At 39.8% G+C, this 27,745-nt stretch overlaps 1 protein-coding gene across 6 annotated transcripts in view; it reads right to left on the bottom strand.

Annotated features, from left to right (window-relative positions):
- WAPL (WAPL cohesin release factor) overlaps window positions 1–27,745 on the bottom strand; it is a 151,580-nt gene that overhangs the window by 45,584 nt on the left and 78,251 nt on the right. For 4 of the 6 annotated variants that reach the window (XM_065639094.1, XM_065639093.1, XM_065639099.1 and 1 more), the window contains exons 3-4: window positions 22,844–23,367; window positions 5,142–6,191 (exon numbers count right to left, since the gene is read on the bottom strand). In XM_065639094.1, the coding sequence (XP_065495166.1) occupies window positions 5,142–6,191; window positions 22,844–23,367 (1,574 nt within the window). Of the gene's footprint in view, window positions 1–5,141; window positions 6,192–22,843; window positions 23,368–26,440; window positions 26,462–26,695; window positions 26,887–27,745 lie in introns of those variants that run through there. The other 2 variants (XM_065639100.1, XM_065639098.1) reach the window with 2 other exon arrangements.

The raw sequence follows: 27,745 nt of genomic DNA, 5'->3' as shown, positions 1-27,745 counted from the left end.
TGAACAATCCCTCTCAAAACAACTGACTCTAAAAGATGCTTTGATAAAATTAGTCTAACAGAGGAAAAATATTACAGACCCATTCTCATTAACTTAAATAAAGGAAAACTACTTCCAAATCTATATAAAAGTCAAAGGAGCCAAATCAAATTGCTTTGATACACATCCTTACAAACTCTGAAATGCTTTTGAAGAAGCCAGGCCCTGAATGCAATTCCCAAAGAAAGTCAAACAGAACTGGACCCTCCTATTGTAGATTAAAAGCCAAGAAGTAAACCCACTTGACTACAGTAATTACAAACATGCAAGTCACTCTAGAGACACAAGATGTGTTTTCACCCATCAAATCAGCACAATAATTTGTGCCTTGTGTTAAGACTTGGAGCTGCTATTGTGGTTAATAATGATTAATTGTGCACGATATCAACTAAGCCACAATTTTTAAATCATCTAAGTTTCTTTGATTGAATTGTACTCCTATGTGATCCTGAATTACCCCATTTAAATTAGGTAATTTTAAATTCAAAGAAACTTCTTGATAAAGGCGTTTGAACTCCTACTTAAAATAGGGTAATTTTGCATTTTTTATGCTGCTAGCATATCAAACACTTATGATGGTTTTTGTAAGATTATCTGGAATGCTTTTATTTGAGCAATGGTCTTTGAGGCCTTCTAGGTATCCTAAAAGCACTCCAGATTTTCAAATCTAAACTAAATAGGGTGTGGAGGAGACGTCTTTTGTTAACATCAACTGAGCCAGGCAAAGACACAAGTAGTTTCTAAGCAGTGACACTAACAAAACTTGTTTTCCACTGGCTCTCTCTTCTATGGATGCTTCCACCCCCTCCCACAGAAAAGATGAGCATATTGATTTTTTTCTCAATATGGGAGCATGTAAGGCCTTTTCTCCCCTATCCAATCATTTTCAGAGCTTTTATAATCTTTGAGATAATTTGCCTGTCTCAGCTAAAATTGGAAAGATGTTCAAAGACCAAGAGGGCAACTTCACAGTAAATTTCCTGCGGAAAAACAACCCAGTTTTGTTTTCGTGCCTGAGGGTAATTCTGCAGATGATTTTGAAGCCCAAACAGGACTCTGCCTTTGAGAACTCTGATGTACTCTTAACTGGCTGAAAATATTTACCCAATTAAGGTGATTCAGTTTTTGAGGAGATGTAAAGTAGGAAAAGAAAAAAAAAAAAAAAAAAAAAGGGCAAGTTTGCTCATCAGAAATGAACCGAGTGCTAGATGCTTATATACAAAAGCTGTTTTATCCAAAAAGATTATAGAAATCTAATCTTGATCATGGAAAAGAAAATGAATGCATGACACAAAGGTTGTGTACCAGAACTGATTCACAAAGCATAAAGTAAACCTGCAATACTTACACTATAATGACAGGATATAACTGTGTTTATAATTTAAGAATAATGCAGTTCATCATTACGGTACCACTTATGAAATATATACTGAAGGAGGAGGTGAACCAAATAAAAAGAGGCATGTTAGAGAGGATGGATCTTCATACCTTCAGCACAAGGTTTCAAGGCAACTGCTCTATTGTTTGTGTCAGTCTACAGAGAGATATGGAAATGTTTCATTTTAGTCAGCATTTTTTTTTAAAACGCATGTCACTTTCTGTAATAATTTTATCATCATTGGCCAAAGTGAAATGTAGTAAAACAAGCATTAACATAGTCCTAGGTGTCCCAGTTGAACATGCGGGAAATAAAGTATTCTGAGACTACATGTTCAGAAGTTAAATACATTAGGAATCTTAGTGACCATCCAAACTACTGACAACCCTAGCAGGATCTTCAGAGAAAGACAGAAACAAACTGGTAGCTCAGTTATTTCCAAATGTATAATAACACTGTCCCAAAGAGAAAGGTTTGCTCTTAAAAACTGAAGCTTAAAGGTATTTTTGGTTAAGCCTTACTCTTCTTTGTTATCAGTTCAGATTTCTCTTGGATACAGCTCCTCATTGATTAACACAGCCAAGTAATTAAGTAAGTTTCCTCCAGTATTAAAAACTTCTCTTTACTAGAGTCATCCCATATTCTGGCTAGTGAAATGACAGAGGTACTGCTTCAGATTTAGTCAAGTCTCATCAGCACTTTTAGCCCCTGGCATTGTGGCAGACCAGAGCTGGGAGGCTCACCACTGAAAGGGGCTTTTGCTTCACCAGGCTGCTCCATCAACTATTATGAGAGAATTTTAGATTGCAGTGGAAGAAAAAAATAAATATGCAACTTCAACTAGAACTCAAAGCTTCACCTAAAATCTCAGACTCCTTAAGTTACAAAGTACCTTTATTAAAAAAAGTTTGTGAACAGCATCTAGGAATTGAAAAGCCGGAGCGTCTTGTGGTTTGGGTTTTTGGGGCGGGGGGGGGGGGGGGGGGGGGGGGCTGGGCGGGGCACTTATTCATTTGGCGTTTGTTTGGGGGTTTTGGTGGTTTTTAACCATTTCAGCAGGCAAGTCTATAGTATAAGTGAACAACAGAAAAGACACGACAGTGGAAGACAGTCTAACTAAAATTGAATTATCTACTTTGCATTTTTTTTCCTGAACTAACAATATTGTCCAGGTAGTCTTTAGTGTTTCCCTAATTTTCATTTGTAGAAACATTTAAATACGTATTATTAAACTGACTTTCCCTCAACTGTGAACTACTAGACTGGAAGGAATAGTCCATTTCCAGTTTAGTTGGAAAATCTTTGCATGTTGTTTTATATTACGATTCCAAAATGTTTCATAAAAATAGGCCTAGATTGTGGTAAGCACCCGAATCAGTACTACGGTAAGAAATTTATAAGACTGTAACTGAAAGTATCAAATCTCTTGGAAAACTGACTATGCTGTACAACATTATTTATGCTCACAATGTCAAAATCATTCTTGGGCTGAAATTCAGAGAAGCAATCTGGCATCTCACCTGTCAACCTGGAACAAGAACATTGGATTTTTTGTACAAACGAATAAATCCACATATAAAAGAAGAGCACACACAGAACTCAGGTAGCATTAGCACCTCTCAGTACTGTTTGTAACTTCAGGAAAAAGTTTTATTGTGCAAGATGTTCTGAAAGTGTTTTCTGACACTTGGATTCAAAACTGGCATTTTCCACGGATGCAGAAGTCACTTTTTTTTCAGTACGTAAAGACGATACCTCGTGGCAATGTCACATATTTTACCGCAACTTGAGGCTTCAATCCTGAAGTCCTTGATAAATTCCCAGATTCAGCATCACTATATTTAAGGACCCTAATACGGCTGTTCTGAGTGATCATGATGCTCAAAATTTTCAAAGGTCTCAGAGAAAACAGCATGAAATATACCAAGAAGTCCTACAAATTTTAGGGCAATATCAGACTCCCTATTTTTATAATCTGTACTACTGCATTGAACTAGGGAACATGCTGCAACTTCAGAAAATAACTTCATATCACTCCTTCAATTTTCAGAAGAAAAAATGCAAGTTAAAACTCACCTGGCTATGGTACCACAAACCAGGAATCGAGTGAGCAAAGGAGATGCAAAATAAAGGGGATCCATCTCTCAGCAGAGGCACCACGAAGTCACTCTTACCGGAGAAGTATATTTAAAAAAAAAACCTAACAAAACATAAATTTATATCTATCTCTGCCATGGGAATCTTTCAGGAAATATTTCAGAGAAATAATCTCTGACACCTCAGAGTATAAAGGCCTCCTTAGTGAATGTAGTGCTGAAAGCAAACTGGAGATATTTTGAGACTCCAGAGGACAGCAGCTGAAAGGATTATTTGATGGGTCAGCATCTCAGCTGCACTAACTGTAGAAGCAATTTTTTTCCACGGAATAAATGGCTGAACAAAGACTTGTCAGAGAAAGGGACTCAGATGAAGTATTTCTTAAGTGGCACTGTAAGTTAAATCCATTTTCCAAAGAGGCTGGAATGCAAGTGTTTCACTACAATTAATTTTTACAAAAATACATGAAAGATTTTTTTGTTTGAAAACACAATCTCCTCATACAACATCAGGATAATTTGGCCCTGTCAGCACTTAAAAAAACCTAGCAGTTACATTTACCTTTGATTAAAAGGCTCACAGACATTTCTGGTTTTAGAGACCACTATAACTGGAACAGAAAAATGAAAATCTTTTCCTATGAAGTTTTATTTCTAGATTATATTAGCAGAAGCTATTTGTAGGGAAACAAACAAACAAACAAACTTCTCCAGCATTTGCAAGGATAGAGTTGAGTCCTCCTCTCTCCCTATCACAATGAAATACTTCTTGCCAAAGTCTTAAAAATGTAACCATTTCAGTGAATGGATAAAAACTTCTCATGCTTCACGGTCCAAAACAGAGGACCAGAAGTTCCCTAGAACAGCACCAGTGTTTTGAAATACTTACTCCAACATGCATGATTCTTTGGCCCTAGACTTTTTCAAAAAGAAAAAGCTACAAGAAATCTTTCAAAGTTATTCCCTTTCTTCCTCACATAACTAAACCTTGGCCCAAATGACCACCAATCAAGTCTAATTTTTCAAAGGCACTAAAACACCAGAACTTGCTCAGCAAATTCTGCATGAACAGTTTTACTTGTGTGTGTGTACACATATATACATAGACACGTACCACTTCTGCAGAAGATGGAGATATCTGAAAACTGTAAACTAAAGCAGACATACAAAAGCAGAAATACATCAAAAGATGGAACTTGAGAAAGGTCTAAAACGTTTATAAATGTGTTCAAAAGCACCAAAAGGAAAATCATATTTCACATTGCTAAGAGCTACTTAAGTTTCTGCAATCAGCTCCGTAATACTTGGTTGACATGGAGCTTTTGCAAGAAGGTGTCTGCCTTTTAAGCATAGGTATGCTCAACACAACAAAAAGGAAAGAACTTTGTTCAAAAAAAATCCAACAAAAAAACTCTACCTCTGGCAAGAGATCAAGGGGTATAAAGCATACTTCAAGACAGCTATGAAACACCAGACAGGAACACAGCAGAAATAAGAGATTTTAACTTTCAGATTTTCAAGTCAGTGGTCCTGTTCAACCAACGCCTAGGCATACTGCAAAAGGAACAGAATACAAAGGTCAACTAAATTTCTATGTTAAGTACGTATTCCAGAAGAGTTCTGCTTACCTGTGTTAGTACTGAGCTGGCTATCCTGGGAACAGTTCTCGTTGCCATCGGAGGTTGACTGTAGTGAAGACGATGGTGCAGTTCTACTTCGCTTTTTGTTAGCTTTTCTTTCTGCTACCTGCCACTCTTCATCTTCATCCTCGCTTTCACTCAAGTCATCAAACCCAAAGTACTTGATTTTGTAATTGGAACTCCCGGAACTTCTAGAGGCACCTTCATCTCCCCCTCCCTCATCTTGATCATCAAACCCAAAAAATTCTAATTTGACATCCTTTTTGGATTTGGTATTGCTTGGTCGAAACCTGGTTGTAGTTTTTGCCATAGCAATGTCTGCTTTTTTTCTTAAGCGTCCAGCTTCTCCCAGGTCAGTAGGGGCTGCTGTGGTAAATTCATCGATTCGCTCCATGGTATCCTGTATAGTAACATTACAAACTGACAAGCAAGATGGATGTAGAACAGTATAGTCTCTAGTCCGTCCAACCGTCCCCCTAAAACTGGTCCCACTACTTAAAGATGCTTTTCTTGCTGGGTTCAGACCATCATTATTTGACTCATTGTTTGCTTTGGATAAAGACTGACTAGTGCCATCCATTAGCTTGTCAAAATTTGTTGCCCCCTGCGGTTTTGCTTTGTTGGATCGACAATATGTCCTACAGTTGCTTGGCCTAGGAATAGGTTGCACAAGTTCTTCACTAATGGCTTCCTTTGGATTTTCAGTATCTTCTTTATCACACTCCTCATCCTTGTTCTTCATCTCTGAGAGATGTTCATTGTCAAAGCCTAATATGTACTCTCCAGTTCTGGTGTCTTCAGTTTCATCCTCCCATTCATACAAGTGAGTTCTTAGCGGCCCCTTCATCTGAGATGGTTCTGAAGGAGAGTCTGATGGTTTTGCCATGTGGGAGTCCCAAGTATCAGGCAAGTCCTTGGCTTCAATGTTGTGTCCAGAAGTGTCTGTAGTCTCAGCATTGGTTTTGTTACTGTCTTCAGCATTCTCATAGATGAAATGACTGTTCTTCTCATTATCTTCATTCAAATTCTGTATTTTATCTAAAAGAAAATATTAATTTATTACTAAAAAGTATTACTAAAAAAATCACATGGGCAACTTTGGAAAGTGACAAAATAGCAGCAAACATTCAGTGTTCAATGATGAAAAACATTAGAGAGGTCCTTATTGTCCTGGTTTATACTTTAAGTCTTCCAGTTTAAAATTTTTGCTATAATAAAATCTTCTCACCATTTCTAGCAAAAACACACACTAACATGAAATAAGTTTCACTTAGAAAACATGCGCATCACGAAAAAAATAACACTAAACCCTAAATACAACCACTTATCTATACAAGCTACACAAAAAAGGAGAAAAAGTCCGCAGCAAAATTTTCAGTGAAGTCAAGCATCATTCACTGTTTCACACACAAATGAGTTACAGTGAATAAAGAGCTATTACAAAGCATTTTCTAATTATATAAGAAAAAAAAACTCCTTCCTGTACATAGGCTATAAGCGTTGTATTGTATTCTTATGTAAACATATCCCCCACAAAATCCTTGTTTACATCAAGCTATTGCAACTACGCTAGTGTTTCAAATGAAAGATTTGCAATATAGATTTTAGCAACTCATTTGCTTCAGATGCTCTACTTTTAAGTACCCTTTGCTTTTGCATAGAACTAGAAAAGAATGGGTAATATAATTGGAAACACGAAACATGTATGAATCAATGAATTAGCTAAGTTGCATATACTCATTTTTTTTATACTCCAAGAGGCACTATAGCAGCCTACTGCAGTCAGGAAAGGGGATCCATAGGCAGGTTACAGCTGCTCCTTCAGATATTCCTGGTCTAAGAACTAAATTGTAGTGACACATCACAGCAGAAATGAAAAATCAGCATGGGCCACAAAACCAACCAATGAATTTAAGTAAATTTGCTGAAAATTATCCTATAATCCACTGCCTAATGCGGCAACTGTACAGCTACTAAAACCAGCAAAAGTAATCCACTAACATATCTGTACTACAAATGCTACAGTCTCTGTTACAAACCTTTGGTTTCGCTGAATACCAACAAAAGCTCAGCGGATTTAGTACCAGTTTCATGAAGATTGCATCTGCCACACTCTGCTGTTGCACATCAACACACACACAAAGATACCCAGAAATACAAGTACATTATTTCCTGGAAACAAGATGAGCAGAAATTTATTTGATATTTCAGAGACAGTAAAACCAAACATGGGAGCCAAGGTGTCTGCCATGGCTATCAGCACCCTCCGTACCAGCTGCCTGGGCCAGGAGTGCAAGATAACAAGTATGACTGGAATGCAGAAGACCCTGAGGCATAGAAGAGTAGCACATGATGAGATCAACTGGAGAAACAGAAGCAACTGGGACAGGGACAAGTAGAAAAAGAGATGCTAGAAGAGAACATGCTTTGAAGAAACAGGTACAGAACACTCCAGTAACAGAAGAAGCTGCACTGGCAGAATGCAACGCCTGAGGTTCAGATTTGTTAGGCGGCAAATGCTTCCTGAATTCATCAGTAAAATGAAGGCTTCAGCATCCTTTAGCACTAGGCCTGACTGCATTAAACTTCAGCAGCTCTCATTTACCCAAGTGGCACAGAAGTTTCATAGCACTGACCAAAAGGTTTCAACCATCTTGATGAGGAAAGTGAGCACTGGTATCGTTCCAGGGACTTTGGTTCGCTTGTTTTCAAATTAAAACAGCATCATCTAAATGCCATCTTTGCACATATGTTTATAAAAGAATTCTAAGGTGCAAGCAGAAAATTCTATTAAATTAAATTCTATTTAAGACATTACCACCAAGTCAACTTTTGCAGGAAATTGGTTTAATCCTAGCTGAAATTCCACAGGGAGAGAGGATAAGTAATATCTCACAAATGGCATCTGAGTTCTCTTGGAGTCCAGCTGAGGTCTGTCACAGAAGTTTACATACTCAGCTAGAAATACAAAAAAGTTCTTAACAGAATATATGAAAAGTAAAACTAAATTCCCCAAAGAACATCAGTCTGAGCCATCTCAGTGATGGAATCTTGTTTTATCGTTCTCAGTATCAATACATTATACAATAAATCTTGTTATTCCCATTTCAATCTCATGCTTGCGATAATCTAAGAGGCCCAACCAAAATTAACCTTTCTGTAGTCAGAGTGAGTTTTACAGCACACAATATGTTCCTTTCCCCTCCATATGCTTAATATTATTGTGCAACTGAAGACTACCATAATACTTAGGCAGAAAACCCAGCAAATTAAGCTAAAAAAATTCTCAGACTTTCCTGCTAAAATACACTATTTTGTAGCCTCACCACTAACTGTTCCATATCTTAGTGCATATTTATTTGAATTAATGAAACTCTAAGCAATATTTAAAGTATATTTAAAATATGCCTGTCTTGGTTTAGTAAACAACACAGAATTGCTAGGAAGATGTTTCTGTCTGCGTATCTGGAAAGGGAATGGTTTTCCCATCCTAAGGAAGTCTGGGATTTTAAAGAGCCACATTTCATACCAGGACCAAATCAAATCTCATCTTCCCAGGGAAGGAACAGAGCACATGTGTGCGTATGCACATTACAACTCAAGAGCCAAATAATTCAGGAATCTGTTTTGAGATGAAAAAAAAGCCGAAATTTGATTTCACATAGTCTCAGCTTGAATCATTATTATTTCAGCTACAGACTGTACTCTCAAGCAGAAAACATGATCCACACATCAAGCCTGGAAAACAATCTGAAGATGCCAATGATACATAAAAATATATACAGCTCATAGACATCAGAAGCATTGACAAAAAAAAAGAGGAAAAAATTACCAAGGAATCTGTGTCCAAAGAAACATTAATCAACTATTTGGAAAAAGGTGTGGTGGTTTTTGGTGGTGGTGGTTTTTAAACCACCCAGTACTTCAGAAGTCTTAACTGCAGCACGGAGATTTTTCTATCTCCAATAATAAGCAAGGCTGATGAAAAATGTAACCAGTAAACTCTTTACTGTACACCAGGTAGAAAGTTTGGCCTTAAAACTGAATAATCATAATGCATTAACGGAAAACTAAGCAGTGACATTTAGAGGAATAATTCCTCAAAGGACACTTTGTCAAGACACTGTTTTCATCTCATCAGTGGGTTAATAGCTGTCAGACTGACGCTTCTAACTAGAAATTACTGCAAATCACTTGCTAATTGCCCAAAGGTGTACAATACCAGCAACTCGATAACCTTAATTTTAAAAAGTACAATATTTATCTGTAGTAACTGTTACAGCAGAAGCTAGCATGACTGTAGGAAACATAAAACATTTTTATTCACAGATACAGAAAGCACAGAGAGGATATGAGAAAATGAACTAATTTTGAATTATTATATATTCTGTAGTTCAAAAGAGGCATCTAATTTCTCCTCCCAATTTTAACTGCGATTAGGCTCTTTTGGGGCTCAAATACCAGAGTAAGTCTCCCAAGTAATTTCAGATCAGCAACAGCATATAACTATATAATCCACCAGAGAGTGCTGGGTTTCTCCTCCCTGCCCCAGGTGCTAGCACAATATTCCTAAGAACCATAACAATCTTCTGTAGTAATCATGATTTGTTTTCTGTTTAAATCTCTAGAACTTAATTACGAGAATACAAGGGAGCCAGTCTAAATGACTGGCAAGTCTAAATTAAATCTTAACTGATAAACACACATTTATACACACCTCTTGCTTTATTTTATGCTCTAGTTTATGTCTAAAGTATTGCTCATAAATTGGGGGGGTGGGGGGAGGCAGAGAAGTGTGAAACTTCTTTCCCACCAAACACATTGAGATGTTTTTACACAGAGATGCACACAATCAAACTCTGTAAAGCTGTATTTAAGTGATTATGATGATTGTTGCTGCAAGTAACCTTTGTAAGATGACCATAAAAATTCAAGGTCATACACTGCAAAATATTCAATTTATATAAGGTCGTATTTTATACTCCTCTAAACATACGTAAATGCTCAAACAGTGGAAATGTAACTGAGGTCTCAAAATCCCACTGTGTTTTCAGTAATCAACCCTTGCTTTTTCAGTAATAAATCTTTAAACATTAAACAAATGCACATCTACACTAATTGTATCATTTAGACTAGATGGATATAAAGAGAATGTTCTGTTCGTATCTTTTTTTAAAAAATACATGTTTAATGTAAGCACTCACTAGATTGAACAAATGCTATTCTATGTATCCAACAGAACACGAAATGCTCTCTGGCTAACATAGATAGCCATAGTGGGACTACCTGTTGTCTTTTCATTTTTAAAATCATGTACAAAAGGAAGAATGCGATTCCAGACTTTTTTGTTTCTTAAAGACTTTTTTTAAAGAAGTGAAATTGATTTTCTTTAGTGATGAGACACCTACATCCTTCAGCTGGACATCTCCGATAATTTTTTACATTAGGATGTCTCAATGTTATTTTTTCATTAAGTTCCCATAACACATTGCCTTATTTTAAAGGGATTTTCTTCTTAAGAAACTAACACCTACCAGAAAATGAGCTCCCAGGTAGCCCTCAAGAGCATTACTACTTCTTCATTGTACAATATGAGAAAATGAAGAATATCTCCCCACTCACAAAACATTTAGTTTGATCACAGTAATAATAAAAGACACCATATAATTACAGACTTGTTGAGATGGTGAAAGGTGAGGCATACAGAAAATACATACAAAAAAAAAATTGTGAGGCATACAGAAACTGCCAGAGTGAAAAGAATCGCTACTTTTTTTTTGTAATTATATGCCATTCATAAGTGTTTAAAACTGAATGTTGCAAAGAAAACAAGGTAAGCTAATTGAAGATAGAAAGACAACTTCCAATATGCTTCTTGTCTTCAATCTTTAGCTATATATTGTCATACAGAACCAAAAAAGTGAAGGCCAATAGGTTTTCCAGAGCAAAAGCCACACTAGACCAGTTGAGTAGGACCTCTGGTACTCATTCAAGCTGCCTTCTAGTACAGGCAGTGAACATAACAAGGGGACTCTAAGGAATTTCTCTATTCACAGAGCTCAAAACAATTCACTTCTGTATTCATGACGAAATAAGAAATTGCTAGAACTAATAAAGAGACCATACTGCAATTTATCTCCACAATTGGCTAAGTGACTCCAGTCACTTTATACTGTATACAAAATGGCAAAGAAACAATGAGTAAAGGTTTTAAAAATGCAAAAATATGGGTAATTCTAAGCCTGACCTTTGACTGTCCCCCAGTGCTTGGAGTGAGTGGACACATTCCTTACTTCTTTCTCACCTCTGGTAACGACAAGTACATGTAAGGGGAAGCTACTGGTACAAGCGGCAGAGCCGTGACAGCCACTGACCAACATCACCTGTAACTACAAGGCAGCTTTCTGTGAAAAAAGTGATCATGATCCCAGGACCTAGAAACAAGCATCGAGAGACCAAAAGGAACAGGCAAAAACCAGCTGTATTACCTACAGCTACAACAGGCCAGCAGAGTCCAGAGTGGCCAGGAAAAGGTGTCTAGTAGGAGAAACAGTTCAATGAGTAATTAACACAAAGTTTTCCTACTGGTGATTTGGAAAGGAGATATAAAGAGAATACTAGAAACTACTTGAAAGCACCTGGGGAGATGGGAGGAGAAAGTAAATGTCAGGGGGGAGGCAGGAGTTTAAAAGGTTTCACAAGTGGTCCCAGGAGCCTGAAGTGTTTTTCCAGGATTTGTTACACATCTTAGTAGAGTTGCTCTGTTTTGTCAATCCAGAGCTACTTATCCTTTTGCCTGGACAGCTTCACAGATTCCTCTGAGAATGTTTTAGACAGCTCAAACTGGTATTTTCTCATATCATCATTGACGACATACTAAAATAGTTACGCTAATGAAACTTTATTGATATGATTGACTGATCACCTAGCACTACACTTTTAGCATTTGAGTTCATGTGACAAGAACCATCCTGATTTCTGCTCGAGGCTCACCATAATGGCATTTACCATTGCAGTAACTCAAACTTGGTCAAAACCTGCTCCAGACAGGGCCTAAAAGCAGTGAGCAGTTAATGCAGAAAGGAGAAGGCATAAAACCAATTCTTATCATTTCTCATAGGAGATTAAAAGATTGACAGAGCCATCTTACTTGAAGAAGAAACACTGAAGTTTGGAGAAAAGATATCACTTTCTCCATCAACTACCGAAGCTGCAAGAGTTAACCATTTCATGCCCTGATCCTTAGGGTACAGCATATACCAAAATGGAATTCAAAACAAAGTGAAGGGAAAAAATCCTCTAGGAAACCAAAGGTTCTTCTTGGCAAAAAATAACCAAACCAAACCAACATAATCCAAACCAACCATCAAGAAATGTATCCTCCAGCCTAGTCCCCATTTCAATTTCGTTTCATTTCCATTTAACTTACAAGACTTCAAGTTGCTTGGCTCCAAGTCTGAAAACGTAATTTTCAGCCCCATAAAAATCAAATCATCATTAACAGTCTCACAGTAATCACCTAAAGTCAAACACTATATGCTTTTGTTACCAGTTCAGTGATAGAGCTGCAGAAGCTTCTTTGCTATTTTTAAGTTATGTGGAGCACAGAGCAGCCTCGCAGGCTGTGAGAACAATGTCTTTTAATGTGAATTTCTGTCCTGGACAGATTTGGGGCTCACAGAACAAAGCTCAATGCCCCACAACTCAAACCATCAACCTGTTTGACAGGCATGGGACAGCACACACTGCGGATCACACGCAGCAACACATGCTGGCTCGCCAGCTTGCTGAGGCTTGCACAAATGGATTAGGCATCCAGGCACAACCACATTTTCCCTACTAACAGGCAGATTGGAGAGAGCTAAGGGAACAGATGAATCAATTCAACTCACGTTTTTCACACCACCATCTTTCACGACACTTGAAATAGCATTGTATCTTTGAAATCTCTCCTTACCACTTGAAGTTTGATCAAAACTAGTCAACAAGCACAAATGTTATTAGGAAATTGAACAAATGGACAGTCAATATTAGCCTCGGTATGCTAAGAAAACATGCTAAGGTGTCAAAATATGATCACATATGCAAAATAAATGCTTATTTCTTCTGTTTACTCATGGAAGAGCTGCCAGTATTAAATGCTAGCCCTACTAACTTGAAGTCCAGGTTAGTCTTCTCTCATTTCTAGCAATTCCTGATGAAGACTAACCAAAGTGTCACCAAGCTACAAACAAGACATATCACCTTCTGTAGCATTCATAGCATGAGACCTTGTGTTCCTTCATTGCTGTGAAACTAGCTGTAGAAGCCTTCATTTTAATACCAAATAAAGCATGATTGAATTATTGTACACAGAAAACATATCTACAAATTTAAACTAGGTTTCTTTCACTATTAGCCACATAAGTTCAAATAATTAATTGCAAATGTATAGATAATATTGGTCAAAAGCAATGAAATCTTTAAAAAGGCAGGCAGGTGGCATGCTGCCAATTTTTTATTCCTCTTTATTTCTCTTCAAATAAACACCTGACTACCAAGACAGATGTAAAAGAAAATGAAATATCAAGGAAAAGGAGGCAATAAGAAAAAAAAAAGCGTACCCAGGGCCTTCAGATCCCTCCAGCTCCTGAGGGCATACACATTCACAGCTCATGAGCAGACAGACCACTGACACAGGATGCAGGAAACAGCTTGTTAAGCTCATTATGAGCTACAGCTCTGCCTGATGCTCCACAACCCTTCGAAACATTTGTTATGGCTCCATTACACCACCACCAATGTTCCCAAGCAGAAAGCGACATCACTTTACAATTTGAAGCTGACCAAGCTAAAGGAAAAGATTAATCTTTACCAGCTGCTTGTATCACATTCCTCATTTCTGGGAAGAGAGCCCAAAGGTGACATATACACAGTGTCTTCTCTGGTTTGGACAGAAAACCAGCCAACTGCAGAGCAGCCATGCTTTTCTCCAAATAAGAAAACAAATTTCATTTGAGTTTCTCTCTTCTACTCTGCATTGGAAATGAAGTGTTTTGGTTGGTGAGGAGAAAAGTTTACAGACTGAACTCCTTTGATCCATTTTCTGCCTATGATTGAACAGCTGGTAAACACAGAAAAAAGCTATGGCTATAAAATAGACAATTCTAAGAGAGAGTCAAAATTTACTTAGATCCGTCATTATCCATTGATGCCCATAAGATCTTGAAATGCAGTGCCTGTTAGCAGGCATAAACAGAAGATAAGAAGCGTAAGAACCTCAGAAGATTAGGCTCTCAAAACCAGTTTCATGGCTGACAATCACTGAAATAGCTAAAATTATAGAACCACCACATCTATAGCTATGATTATAAATGCTGGTTCTTTAGTCGCTTTGAATCAAAATGAGCTCCCAACAACTCAGCATACAGGTTGGATGGAAAGTTTGCCTCTTTGCAGATGTTTTAAGGGGCATCTCCTTTTGCAGAAGAATTCCACAGAAAACTCTAAAGTGACGAGATCTAATTTACTGCCATCATAGAACTATTTTCCTTAAGAATAGTTTGCTTTTCTTGTTTCCTTTCCAGCACTCTGAATATCAAAATTCTAAGGCAATTTATACAAAAAGGCTGAATTTATTATTTATTAAAACTATGTATGAAACAAGTTCTCAATCGCATTACATCTCTTCAGTTAAGAGTAGCTATCCTTCTAAGCATATAGGTGTTGAGACAGACAGGAGACACCTTCTCTTCTGTCAAATCACCTAGATGCAACATTTCAGTTTGGTAACCATTATTTCATTCCATGAAGCTAACAGATATTCACGTTTTCCGAACATGGCCTGTTCTGCTGTTAACTCAACACGCCAGCGTGCTGGGGCTCCATCCACCCTGGGAACGGCTGAACCCCAACCACCACGTTACTGCTTCTCACCTTGGGCACCTGCTGGAGCCAGAAAAGGTAATTCCTTGTAAACTTTTTTCCACTGGGAAAACATGCTACTGGCAGGCATTCTGAAAGGCTGCAAAAATGATACCTCCTCTCAGCCAGCATACAGCTTTTTAAAAAAATCCTTGTATGTTAATGGAAATGGAAGCTTTTCACAGGTGCGGGCTGACATGACCACCTTCTCCCTCATGCAGAAAATATTCAGAGCTAACCACTTGCCTTTATCTCAGGCAAATTTTCAATGGTATGGGAAAATGTTTTTTTTGAAGTAACAATCCAGCTGCTCTTCCCCTCTTCTGCTGCTTCAGGTAGCACTCATAAGATATTCTGCCTGAACACTGATCTTTCATTGTATCTTAAATCACTGCATATCTCAATACCACCTTCATACCGATCTATCCACGCGCACCTGGCCAAAGCACACATCGTTCTGTGGTCAGCACAACTGCCTTCCCAGCAAACATTTGGGGGGAAAAAAAACCACTAAACCTCAAAATTACTAATTTAGTCCTTCATATTAAAGGCATTTCCTCCTCCAGTCAAAATATAGCTAAAAAATTAAACCTAGGTTACTTTTCATCAGCTATATCCAGGCTCTCAATTTCTATCAAATTAAAGCCCTATAACTCCAACCCGTTTTTTTCCCAGTTAAGTATTTTTGTTGAAGTTGCAACTATAGTCTCACACTTTGTCTTTCACAGCTGGAATAACTATAATTCCTCCTTCACTCTTATTTCTAATCTTGCTTAAAACTCTTCTACAACATTCTGAAAACCTAATTTAAAGTCTGTTTTTCTTCTGGTGTTTACATACTTACAAGAAAAACATGACTTTTCTAACATTGCCTCAGATCTGTATCTATCCACATTCATAACAGTATAAATTAAAATGTGACTCTACAGACACTGATACTCTGTAAAAACCCAACATAGCATGCAGCATGTCGTCAATGCTCACATCCAGCTGGCATACAGAGTCCACAACTCTCTCAAACAAAGGACAAATTGGAGACTTAGTAAACAATGCTAAAACCCCTTCCTATAGAAAGAAAACTGATTTTGTCTTCCAGCAAAGAATTAAGCTTTGAAGAACTCTATATCACCGCAAGGAACGCTACTTGGTCAGAAATCTAAAAATAAAATAATCCTGAAGAGATGAAAAATTGTGCAACATCAAATCCGACAGCCAGGAGAGTAGCTGCACCCTGTAACACCAGAGTTGTCAGAGCCTGAGCCACCTGTATCGTGTTCAGCTCTGATGGGAAGTCCAGTGAAACCAACACATTCTTCCTCACGGGTAGCTCAGAAGGGCACCTTTTGCTCCAAGCAGCAGGAGAAAGCTGATCCAGGAAGGTAACTACTCACCCCTTGCAGGGAAAACACAAAGTGTCACGGGCAACACAAGGGGCTGGCACATGCCAAAGCTTTTCTTCACTGACTTTTGTTGTATGAGCCCTTATGAAAAAAGTATTAAAGCACATTATAACATAGCAGCACTAACAACTGTCAAAACAAATGTATCTTTAGGCTAAGCCAGCTTGAATTCAGACACTACCCATAAATATGTTGAAACTCTTTACTGCATACGGTAGCAGTTTCTTAAAAGAAAATATGAGCTAAGTTTGAACTTGAAAAACATTTTCCATACAGTTAATAAGATCTCAGCAGTTTGAACCTTAAATGGTTTCCTCACCAACTGTTTTCTGCTTTCCTGCATGCTTTGGTCCGCTTAAGAGGTACACACGTTAAGAGGGTTTTTTCTTCTAAAAGCACTGACCAACTGTTTTGAATGCAAAGTTATTTCAACTTTTTAAACATGAAAGAAGTGAAGAAGCAGTCAAAAGTTTGACCTTTTAAAAACTAACTGTTCATTGTACGAGTCCATAAAAAAAGAATTATTTTAAAAGTATGGATTCCAAAAAACGTCTCGACAACCTCACTATTGTTTGAGAGAGTTACAAGTTGAGGGAAAAGTTTTGTGCGTTCTGTACATGGACACACATATTACACATGTACCTGTCATTAGGAAAAATATGTTGCAGAAATCAGAAGATTCCTTCCTAAATATTGGGGTATTTTTCCTGTATTGCTGTTTTAGCAAAAATGGAATACTGAAATTTAAACAGAATTTAAATCATTTCAGGTGTATGAAAAGCACCCAACAAAAAAAAAAAACAAACACAAAACCACCACAACAAAGAACCAACACCACCAAATCTTCAAAGAAGTATCAGAGTAATACCACAGGAAAAAAAAAAAAAAAACACGCAAATAATTATCGCATTAGTTTGAACCTGGGCTACTGACAAAGCAAGAAAATTCTGTGTGTAAGGGGAGAAGGGATATCTTAAAAAGAGGGAAACATAACAAGAACAACTGAAAAAGAGAACTTGTGGATAAGCCCCAGCTATCTATATACCCAGCATAATTACTGCCATCTAAACAAACATCATAACACTGAAATTCTAGGGGCATACATATTTTCTGGCAGACCTTTCCCCTTCTCTGCTATCAGTTTCTTAATGCTTTGAGCCAGCCAGAGCACAGCTGCAGTTCTTCTTAATCATGGGTGCTGCCAGCTGTCTCCTAACACAGCCAAATGCTCAGATCTCATTCAGTTTTCCCCAACTTCTGCTCCATTTTTGGAAAGAAAATGACTAAACTGAAATTCTTCTTCAAGAGGTAAATAAATTGCACCCAGCAACTCTGCAGAGCCCTAACTATTATCTTAAACATCCATATCAATGTTAAATACAAAACAGAAGCTCTAAAACCACGTGAAAGGAATATCCTGGCAAATCATGCTGTCAAATGTAATTATTTAACAAACTTGAATTTAAGAAGTTGCAACTTAACTCTAAAGACAGGGCTCCCCCACCCACATAATCAGAATGCAGAGGCTTTGCAGACACATTCACTAAGGTACTATCAGGATGGTCTGTTGGGAGCAGACCTGATCACTCGAACTATCTTCTTTTCAGGGCAACTATTTTCTGCAAATTACTCTCTTCACTCAGTATGCTTCCAAGCAACTCGATTCTGCATACTGGGTCATGAAGTAGTTAAGCACAGTTGTATCCCTTCACTCCTGCATTGCATAAGCACAAGTTATTAAGAAGGATTGCATTTGCCATTTCAATTTGCTACCGATACGTGCATGAGCCTCAAATGAAAAACGAGGCCACTAAGGAACTACCTAGAAACACAAAAGAACTGAACAGCAAACAGGCAAATGTTTTCTTACAGCACCAAGAGCAAAACTACTTCCAGAACAACGACTTATTTGAATACCAGTACATAGTAACAAATGACAAGACGTAGAACAGCTATTTTCATAATTACTCTGTTAGGGGAAAAAATGCAAGTATCACAAATATTTTACATGCAATAATTTGTCCTTTTAATCTTGGAAAGCCTCGAAGGACACTGCCGAGACAATAACCACTTGGCATCACAGCACAGCAAAAAGGGATGCTATTCCTACACTGCTCTGTATTCTGAAAACACATTTAAAGCCATTCTATTTTCTATTTCTCCACAGCAAGCAAAATATATTTTCAATATACTCACAGTTTTTAAAACAAACCAGACTTCTGAGTTAAAAGCGTCATTAAATACCACATATTTTAACTTAGAATTAACATAACCACAAACAGGAGGAGCACAAGGTGTCTGAAGATGAGAGACATCATCCAACCACTTGAGACATCTCTTGACCCACGAGCCTTCTCTCATGAACAGCATCAACGCCTTGGACTAGACCCTCCAAAGGCTCGAGTTCCGAGAGCTCAGTCCCCGGCACACAAGCAAAACACAGCAAGTGATCACAACATCCAGGGTCAAAACAAAAACTCTCACACAAGAATGACAGAAGTAGTTTTTCCCTGAACTGAAATATATTGAAATATGTTCACACGCTAATATAATTATGGAATGACATACCATCTTTTAAAATCCATCGAGCTTTGACTTTAATTTTAATCTGAAAAATCATACTACGCTAATTTCAACACACAAGCTAACATAAATATTCTAAGAACAAAGTTATTAATTTTTTTTTTAAACTAGCACCTCGCAATTTGCTCTGCAAGGCCATGTTTTTATATAAAAGCTTATGTGCAGGAGAATTTAGTGTGAAATACTATTTGGGTTTATGTCTTACAGAAGCAGCTTAACAGTTTAAAAAACAAATAAACAAAAATCTACCAAGGTGTTTCAGAAACCCAAGTAAGCATTGCTCTGTGGGTTTTCATCTTATCCTACCATTAGACTCTCACAAAAAACCTCACCATCTAAATACCAAGTTGTTGCATTTTTGCATGGTATGAATAACCAGTATAATATTTTTCCAATGACACAACTTACTTTCTAGCTACCAAGTCCTCCTAACAAAAGTGACCTAACAGTAACTATTAACACTGAATACTCTGTTGCTATTTCTAATTTACCTAAACTCCTACTATCTCTAAACTACCTGTTAGGTACAGGATTACTCATGAACATTCTTCCGACAGTATTAAGACTTGGTCAAGCAACATTAGGGTAAGATTATGAGAAGCTTTCCATATTAAGAGCTTCTCAAAGCCTTTAAAATGAGATTGTTACAAGCACTAGCTGAAGGCTATGAAAAAAATAAACACAACAAACCAAACAAAACCACAAAAAAGCCCCTCGAAAAACCCCACCAGTAAGTTGTATCAATTAAAAGATACAGATCCTCACCTGTGTTATGCAGTTGCACAACTTTTTAAACAACACAAAAAATAGACTGCTTTTTAATATCAAACATTAAAGTTAACCGACATTGCATCACCTTTGATTTAATGTCCAAAGAAATGGACATGGAGGCAGGATAATACATTAAGAGCAGAATTTGCTGGCTAAACTGTAGCTCTCAGCTTACCCATATCCACTTTAAGTCACCATTTTCACCTTATTCAGGTAAAGAAATAAGATACAATGGTGGTACATGCTGTCAGGAGGTCTTGAGACCTTGATTCATGCACTGACTAGTCAGTATCAGGACAAGAACTAGCAAATTGCACTTGAAACACATTAAGAAGCACTTTAATGAACATCAGTACCAATATAGCCTAGTTTCCTATACCTAGAGATGCCTAGATGGGGCTTTTTGCTGTAATTTTTTGGTTTGGTGGTTTCTGTTTGTTCATTTATTGTTGTTTGGTTGGTGGTTGTTTTGTGTTTGTGCTTGTGGTTTGGGTTTTTTTTTTCCCTTTCTTTCCTCTTCAGTAGCAGAACTTGCTGTCTCAAGGATCCTTCAGTCCTTTGAACAAATCTGGTTGAACCTGGTAGAGTCCAAGAGACACCAGGAAGGGCAAAAAGATTATGGGGAAGGGGGAGGACATGTAAGCAACAGAAGTACATACACTGTACCTGAGGAGACCACACAATAAGGAACAACCTTTTCATTGTTACTCAGCTTTTCCTCCCCCAGGTTCCCTCTTCCCTCATATTTCCACCCTTAAATCAACAAAATTAGCTCCCTCCAGTTCTGCAAGATAAGTCTTCTATCATCAAACTTTACGTTGTTGTCAATATAACAAAGAAGCCTTTGAAGTACCTATATTTACACTTGGTAACTATATCACTAATTGCTCAATGTTCTGAGTGACCTATTCAGAGACAATATTCATTTATTTTGGATCAGTCTACACACAAGCGTAACAGCTGCTTAAACCATCCACGTTTCATTTACACTAGCTGTGTTGTCCAAAACAAACACTAGCACCAAAACTACAGTCTTGTTTTCCTTACCCTTATTTAAAGGATCTTCTAGCATGTTTTGCAAAGATTCATTCTTAGTTGAATTTAATTTCTTCAGAAAGTTCTCAAATAGGTTTTTATCTTCCTTTGACTAGGTGTAAAAATAATGTAATAGATTCTGAAAAGAACAGCATCGCCAGGTTCAGATCCACTTTGCCCTTCACTACTTCTGGCTGAATTGCAGTCAGTACCAAATACCCCAGGAAAGCATCACAAACAGAATTTCTCCAAGCAAACTGTTGTTTAAGTCACCTCCTCTCTGCATCCAGACCACCACCACCACACTCAGCAGCCCCTGATGGACCTGTCCAGCAAGATTCATCATCTTCCTTCCTTTCAGAGCTGTACATATTTATGGTGTATATAGTATTGTCTAACAAGGAGTTCTAGAATTTAAATAGGCATCAAATTAAAAAGTTTTTCCGCACTTAATATTTTATTATTTTCCACAACACTGGAACCAGGAAACACCAAGGAAACTGCTGAAGTCTGTTCCTCTTGGCCTTTCACACACTATGAATTTTCAGAGCTCTATCACATTTTCTCCCCACAGCTCTCCTTTTCTTTTCCAACCTGAAAAAACAAAGCTTTTCTACATGGAAACCATTTCACTGTAAAACCTGCTCTGCTACAACCTCTCATTAAAACCCAAGGAAAGTCATTACTGTTTCTTCTCCTTGTAAATACTGGGGGATAAATCTATTCAATCTCTTATGAAAAGTATTCAAACTTAGCAAAACATAAATTGCATTTCCAGACTGAAGGTAGATCATACAGATAAACTCCAGAAAACCATATGAAAATGAGAAATATTTCAGTAGCAAAAATAAGAGTAAGATCAAAAGACAACTACATGTCCCACCAATGTGTCTGTCAAACAACAGTTCAAAGCAACATTTCTTGGGTTTTTTTCTTGTATTGTATCACTAATAGAATTATCTTGCAAATAACTGAGCTATATATATATCTTCCACTATTAAGTATCTTCTTGTCCACTGTACTACAACTGAACAAGTCCACTTAAATTTCTGATCCTAGGGTTAACTACACCTGAGATTTCAAAATTACGCAAGTTCTTCTCATTAAAGCTGATGATGATAACTCAGAGCAAGTCAGTAGGTGTCATCTTCATCAAGGTTCATCTAATGGAATCTTCTGTGCAATTTTAGAAGCTGCAGTTTAATCAGCCCATTATATGAAAACTTCTAATGGGATATAATAACATCTGATCTTGTCTAAGAATGACTTGAACAAAATCAGAGATGTTCAGCTCCATGGGGTTCGTGAATTCCCTCTCAAAAATATTAAGATTTCTTACAAACACTTTGGAGTCTGAAAACAGCCCCTAAAAGAAGTTTGACAGAATTCTGTTTCATAGGTCTGAAGCTTTTTATGTAAACATTGTAAAGATGTGCTAATTAAAAAAAAAAAATATATATATATATATACATACATACACACTTTTTTTCAACTGAAGATCAGGAAACTACTTTTTCTATACAAATAATAAGGCAGGTTGTAAGCTGTATCTGCACCTGCATGGTAGGAACCATATACTCGCACCAAATTAAAGCCAGGAACTTCAGAATAAAGCATTGTTAGTACCAACTCATTGCTCTTCAAAATATTACATGTTAAAAAACACTAATGCACTGGGCTCAGAACAAATTTTAGCAAAGGAAGATTATTGTTCCATCCTATTTAAGGTAGACTAACACACTATGTTGAATCTAAAGCACTGTACCTCACTTTGGAGACTCAAGATTAAAGTGCCCAGGATCTCAGACCAACACGTAAAATTCCGAATATGTTTCCTGGTGGTTTTAGTTGAAAATCGTACCCTTTACAGTTCCTTACAATTAATTGCCCCATAGTTTTATTAGAACATTTAACCAACCCCTGGAAATACGAAGTCTAAATGTAGAGCAGTAAAAATTGGAAGATAACAGAACTATTTGGACAGTTGAGTAAACGTACCTGCAGGTACGAGTTTAGTGCTGCCACCTTTGCATTCTCCATCTTCCACATTTTTGCTTGTGCTCTTTTCTTTCAAGAGAGGAACAGTATTATCAAAAGGTATGCACTTGCTGGATGCAATGCTTTCTCCACTGTCTGGTTGATTAATTCTGCTGTTCGCTTCAAGTAGAGGAGTGAAGTCCTCAGACTGAGCAACTTCACCAGGTTCCAGCTGAGAGGAGCCTTTAGGCTGTGACACATTCTTTGAAGACACGGGAAGAGATTCTTCATCACTGTCAAATCCAAATGGATCCTCTGTTACCTCATCTTCAACTTTGGGTTTTTTAGGAACTTCGGAAATATCTGGTTTGACACTGGACCTCTTCTGTCCTAATTTAGCCATGAAGGTGGTTTCTCCCCATTTTGTACTAAGGGTGGTCCGTTTGTTGGAAAATACTTCGTCAAACTTGGAACTGCCGTTTCCCCCTTTCCGGCTGTAGGTCTTTCCAAATCGGGATGTCATTTTGGCTCCTGTTTCATATTCTCTGTTGGAAAAGAAAAAAGAAACATACATTCACCGACTTTTTAGTACAAACGATTGTATTTCCACCCTTTACTGGGCCTACAAGCACCAGGCACATACATTTCACACAAGCAACAGATACATCATCTGCTTCTTTCTACAGACTAACTCATTTACATGTGAACATCATTACGTCAAAAGTTTCTGCAATAAGTAGTGCCTCTACCAACTTAACTCAAAATTCAGTTACTTGCACGTTTATAAAACGATGGCACAATGGATCCTTAAGAAAACTCTGCTATGAATACATTATTTTTGGCACTGGTTTGTTCTAATTTTATATTTTCAAGTATAGATGGCACTGCTTTCACGAAACATCCGCAGAAAACTAAATATTTTCACCACATCTGAACATGCAGCTCTTTGCTACAGTCAAACAACAGCATGGCTTTAAAGAGACTCGTTGTAGTTAAATATAAAAAACTGACAGAATATTTCAAGTCGCTCTAGCTATTTTAAATACTAATTAAACACACAACGATGATAACTTCACCCCATGTTCTTCTTACACATCAGGCATACTCAGCAAGTATATTATTTGGTAATACGATGTGGTTTATGCCATCTGCACTGTCATGGTCAAGACTAGTACACAGCAATCCCTCAGGAGTAAATCTGATTGATCAAGGGACAGGAACAAAGAGACACTTCTCAATCCATTTCTAAGAACATGGAGGACACCTTATGCAGACCAGCATAAACTGTGACTTTACTGGGTGTTACAGCTCTAGCCTGATTCACAGTTTGGTCTCTCAGAAAAACAAAGTTTAAATACGAACAGATTAAACAGGAACATATTTAAACCGTTCCCTGCTTGTGCTCTGTTCTTACTTTTGCTTAATGCAAGAATGAAGACAAATTCCAAAACAAATACTTCAACTACTGGACAAAAAACAACAACATAAAAACGAAACTATCATATCTGTTTTGTAAACCAGCATTTTTCTCTTTTTCCCCCCCCCAAACTTGAATAGGAAATTGGAATTCTTTATAGCCAATCTGAATCTAATCAAGTCCAACTTTCCCTCCAAAATTACTCTCCATACTGGAGAAATGACTGTTAAAAAAGGGAGAGGCATTTATTTAAGCTACAGATTCAAAGAAATCCAACTATTAAAGTGTCATCTTTCATATACAGTAGTATATGAAAAACAGCACTTAAAATGATTGTTAATAAACTTAACACATGATCTATTTGTTCGAGAGAACTGTTTTTATTATTATTCCCTTGAATATGTGTTATACTGTCTTTTTTCCACATTTTAGTTTTCACCTCAACACTCAGTGTCTCAACCTGAAGTGCCAGACTGGCTTCTTCCAAGATCACCAGACTGGTTTCCAGAAACGTCATTCTGCCACTTTGCTCTAGCAAGGCTGTCTCACTAATAATAGTCTCCCTTTATCAGACCAGGCCAACCTTCACTTATCAAACAAAATGAGCAATTCATCTACGTCTCAGCAGTTCTAAGCAAATTACAAGACCAAATTTGAACTTCAAAAGTTTACCAGACAGATGGTGTTGCAATGGAGAAGGGATACAGGAAAAACCATTTTGGGAAACACTCTTCTCCCCAGCAGTTCAGCAGATGGATGGGTAAAGGCACGTGCTTATCTACTGCCCAGGATTCTGCTGTGGAATACCACTCTGCGGACCGCTTCTGCTTGATCTTAGTACATGTTACTCTCTAAGCCCACTCTCCATCCTCTTTTTCCCCACACTGTCATCAGACTACTTTGTGCTGCTCCAAACACATCGTTGCCAAACTTTTGGGGGTTTTTTTGCTCCCCTGTAAAAAGCTCTAATTTCCTCTTTTCCATCCAAGAGCAAAACTAAAACTTGCCCACATACTTCAGAAAATGAACAGCCAAAGTGATGCTTGAAAATACTTATCACACTAACCAAGATATTTTATACCAGAAAGGCCACTTTTTAGAGCTATGGAAACTAAAGTGAAATATTTATTAACATCTCAGTTTCTATACAACTCTTACAGGGGAAAAAAAAAAAAAAAAAAAAAATCACTCAGCACCAGCACATTTTCCTCCCCTAAACCCTGACACAAATAAGTATTTCCAACAATACATTTCCAGTGTCTGCAAAAATAACGGCAGATTTAAATTACGACTTGTGGCTTGCAGTTTTAAAGATAAAACTCCTGCAGTCAAGAGGACTGGACTTTATTCTCAGAAAGCAGAGCTCCTAAATCGACATTTTCCTATTTGTAAACTTAAAAATTAAGATAATCTCATAAGGAGTTTTGAATCAAAATGTCAAAACTCAAATATTGAATATGATGTAAACAGGTTAAAATATTAGTATCAGGAACATACAAATACAGTCTGCTATAAACTCATATCTTAAAGTGAGATTAATGAGCAGAAAATACGTACGTCCCTCCTTACGTGAGAGCACCAACAGAACAAGATTTTTCCTCTTAACTTATACTTCTCCCTTGCTTTTCACTCAGTATGAAATAAAAAACCTGGCCAATTTCACTCTATTTCCACTCCCTGCCTCTCTCTCCTGCATCACGCTGTGATATTTGGAGGAATGCAAGAAATGTAAATAGAAGCAAAAAACCCAAACCATAATTCTCCGTCATTCCCCAGGGCTAACTCGGCAGCCCAGCCAGACATAAAAACCCCGATAATTCCCCAGAAAGCCCATCAACCATCCCTACTCATCGCTCCTCTCCGCACCGCTCCTCTTACATAATCAAAGGGAAGAAAAATAGGTTAAATGCACGGAGGCAGAAGGAGCTGATGAAATCCCACGGTGACAGTTTCTTTTTTCCTCCCTCCCCCTGCGGCGGGGGGGGGAGGGGGTTGTTAGCGGAACCGGGTCACCCCACCGACGGTTTCTGATGTCATTTCCCTTCCTCCCGGCCCCCTCCCCCGCCCCGCAGGAAAATCAACCCCCACCCCGCAAGTCCCGGGGCCGCGGGGCAGCCCAGGGCGCACGGCGGAACCCGCCGGCAGCCGCGGGCCTCGCAGGCCGCACCCCCCACTCCTCCCGGTCCCAAACCGCACTTTACCCCCGAGCGAAGTCCTACGACTCCCGCCCCGAAAACTTCCCGGCGGGCCGGGGGCGGCCGCGGCTGCCCGCCATGCCCCGCCATGCCCCGCCGTGTCCGGCCAGGCGGCCGCCGCCCCCGCCCCGGAAGCGGGACGGTGCTGGGAGCGGCGGCCGGCGGCCCCTGCCCGCCGGGGTGCCGGGGCCTGCTCCGCGGCCCGCACAGGCCTCGGGCGCCGGGCGGCCGCCCCCGGTCGCCTCTTTGCCCGATACCTACCTCGACGTCGGTCGTGGCGGCGGGGGCGGGCGGCGGATCCCGGGCAGCGAGTCCCGGGCGCCGGCCCGGCGTGTTCCGGGCGGCGCCGCGGATGTGGCTCTGGCCGCGGTTTCTGGCCGCCCAAGTGCCGCCTGCGAAAGGCGCTCGCCGAAGGGACACCTCCGCCCCTCCCCCGGCGGCGGCGGCACCCTCCCGGGGTGCTGCGGGCGTTAGGGCCCCCGGCGCCGCCTCCTCCGGCGCCGCTTCCTCCGCGCCGGGATTATCGCCGCTCTCGGGACGGGGCCCGGGACCATCTCTCCGCCATTTGCCCCGCTCCTTCCGTCACTGCGCGTCCCACGCCCGGCCGCCGCCCGCAGCCAATCGCACCCCGCCTTACTCAACCGACGGCGCCGCCGCCGCGCATGCGCCCGCCCCGCCGATACCGGCCCGTCCCGCGCGGTGCCTGCTGGGAGCTGTAGTTAGCAGCCCGGCGCGGGCTGGGCCCGGCGAGGGGCGAGCGGCGGACCCGCCCCCCGGCGCAGGGTCCTGCGAGGCCCCGGCGCGGGGTCCTGCGAGGCCCCGGCGCGGCCCGACGGAGCGGGCGCCCTTGCCCGCGCTGCGCTGGGCCCGCGGGAGCTCAGCCACTCAGGGGCGGCCTGAAGCGGCCGGGACAGCGCGGCGCGGCCTGGCGGGACCCACCGCCTGCCCCGTCGTGGCCTCCGCTCAGGCCCGCGCCCCCAGGGGAACTAACGTGCCGGTGCTGCGGGGCTGAAGGCGGGGGCAGCGCGGCCCGCCGCGGGGAGCCTAGCCCTGCCCGGCCCGGCGGCACCCGGCGTCCGACCAGGCCCCGACTGCAGGGGAAGGTCCCCGGCTCTCTCGGGGCAGCCCCGGCCCGGCCGCGGGACGTAGCCGGGGCAGCCGGAGCGAAGGTCAAACCCCTTCTTACGAGTTTGGGAACGCGGCGGACACAGAAGCAGCCGCGCGGTGACTCTATGAAAAGTTTGTTACGGCAAGCAGCGGCGGGCAGCCTCACCGGGGGAACCGAGCCCTCGCACTCCTCGCGGCACTTCT

This window comes from Caloenas nicobarica, chromosome 7, assembly GCF_036013445.1.
Source record: "Caloenas nicobarica isolate bCalNic1 chromosome 7, bCalNic1.hap1, whole genome shotgun sequence".
Taxonomy (NCBI): domain Eukaryota; kingdom Metazoa; phylum Chordata; class Aves; order Columbiformes; family Columbidae; genus Caloenas; species Caloenas nicobarica.
This window is presented reverse-complemented; position numbering and strand designations above follow the sequence as displayed.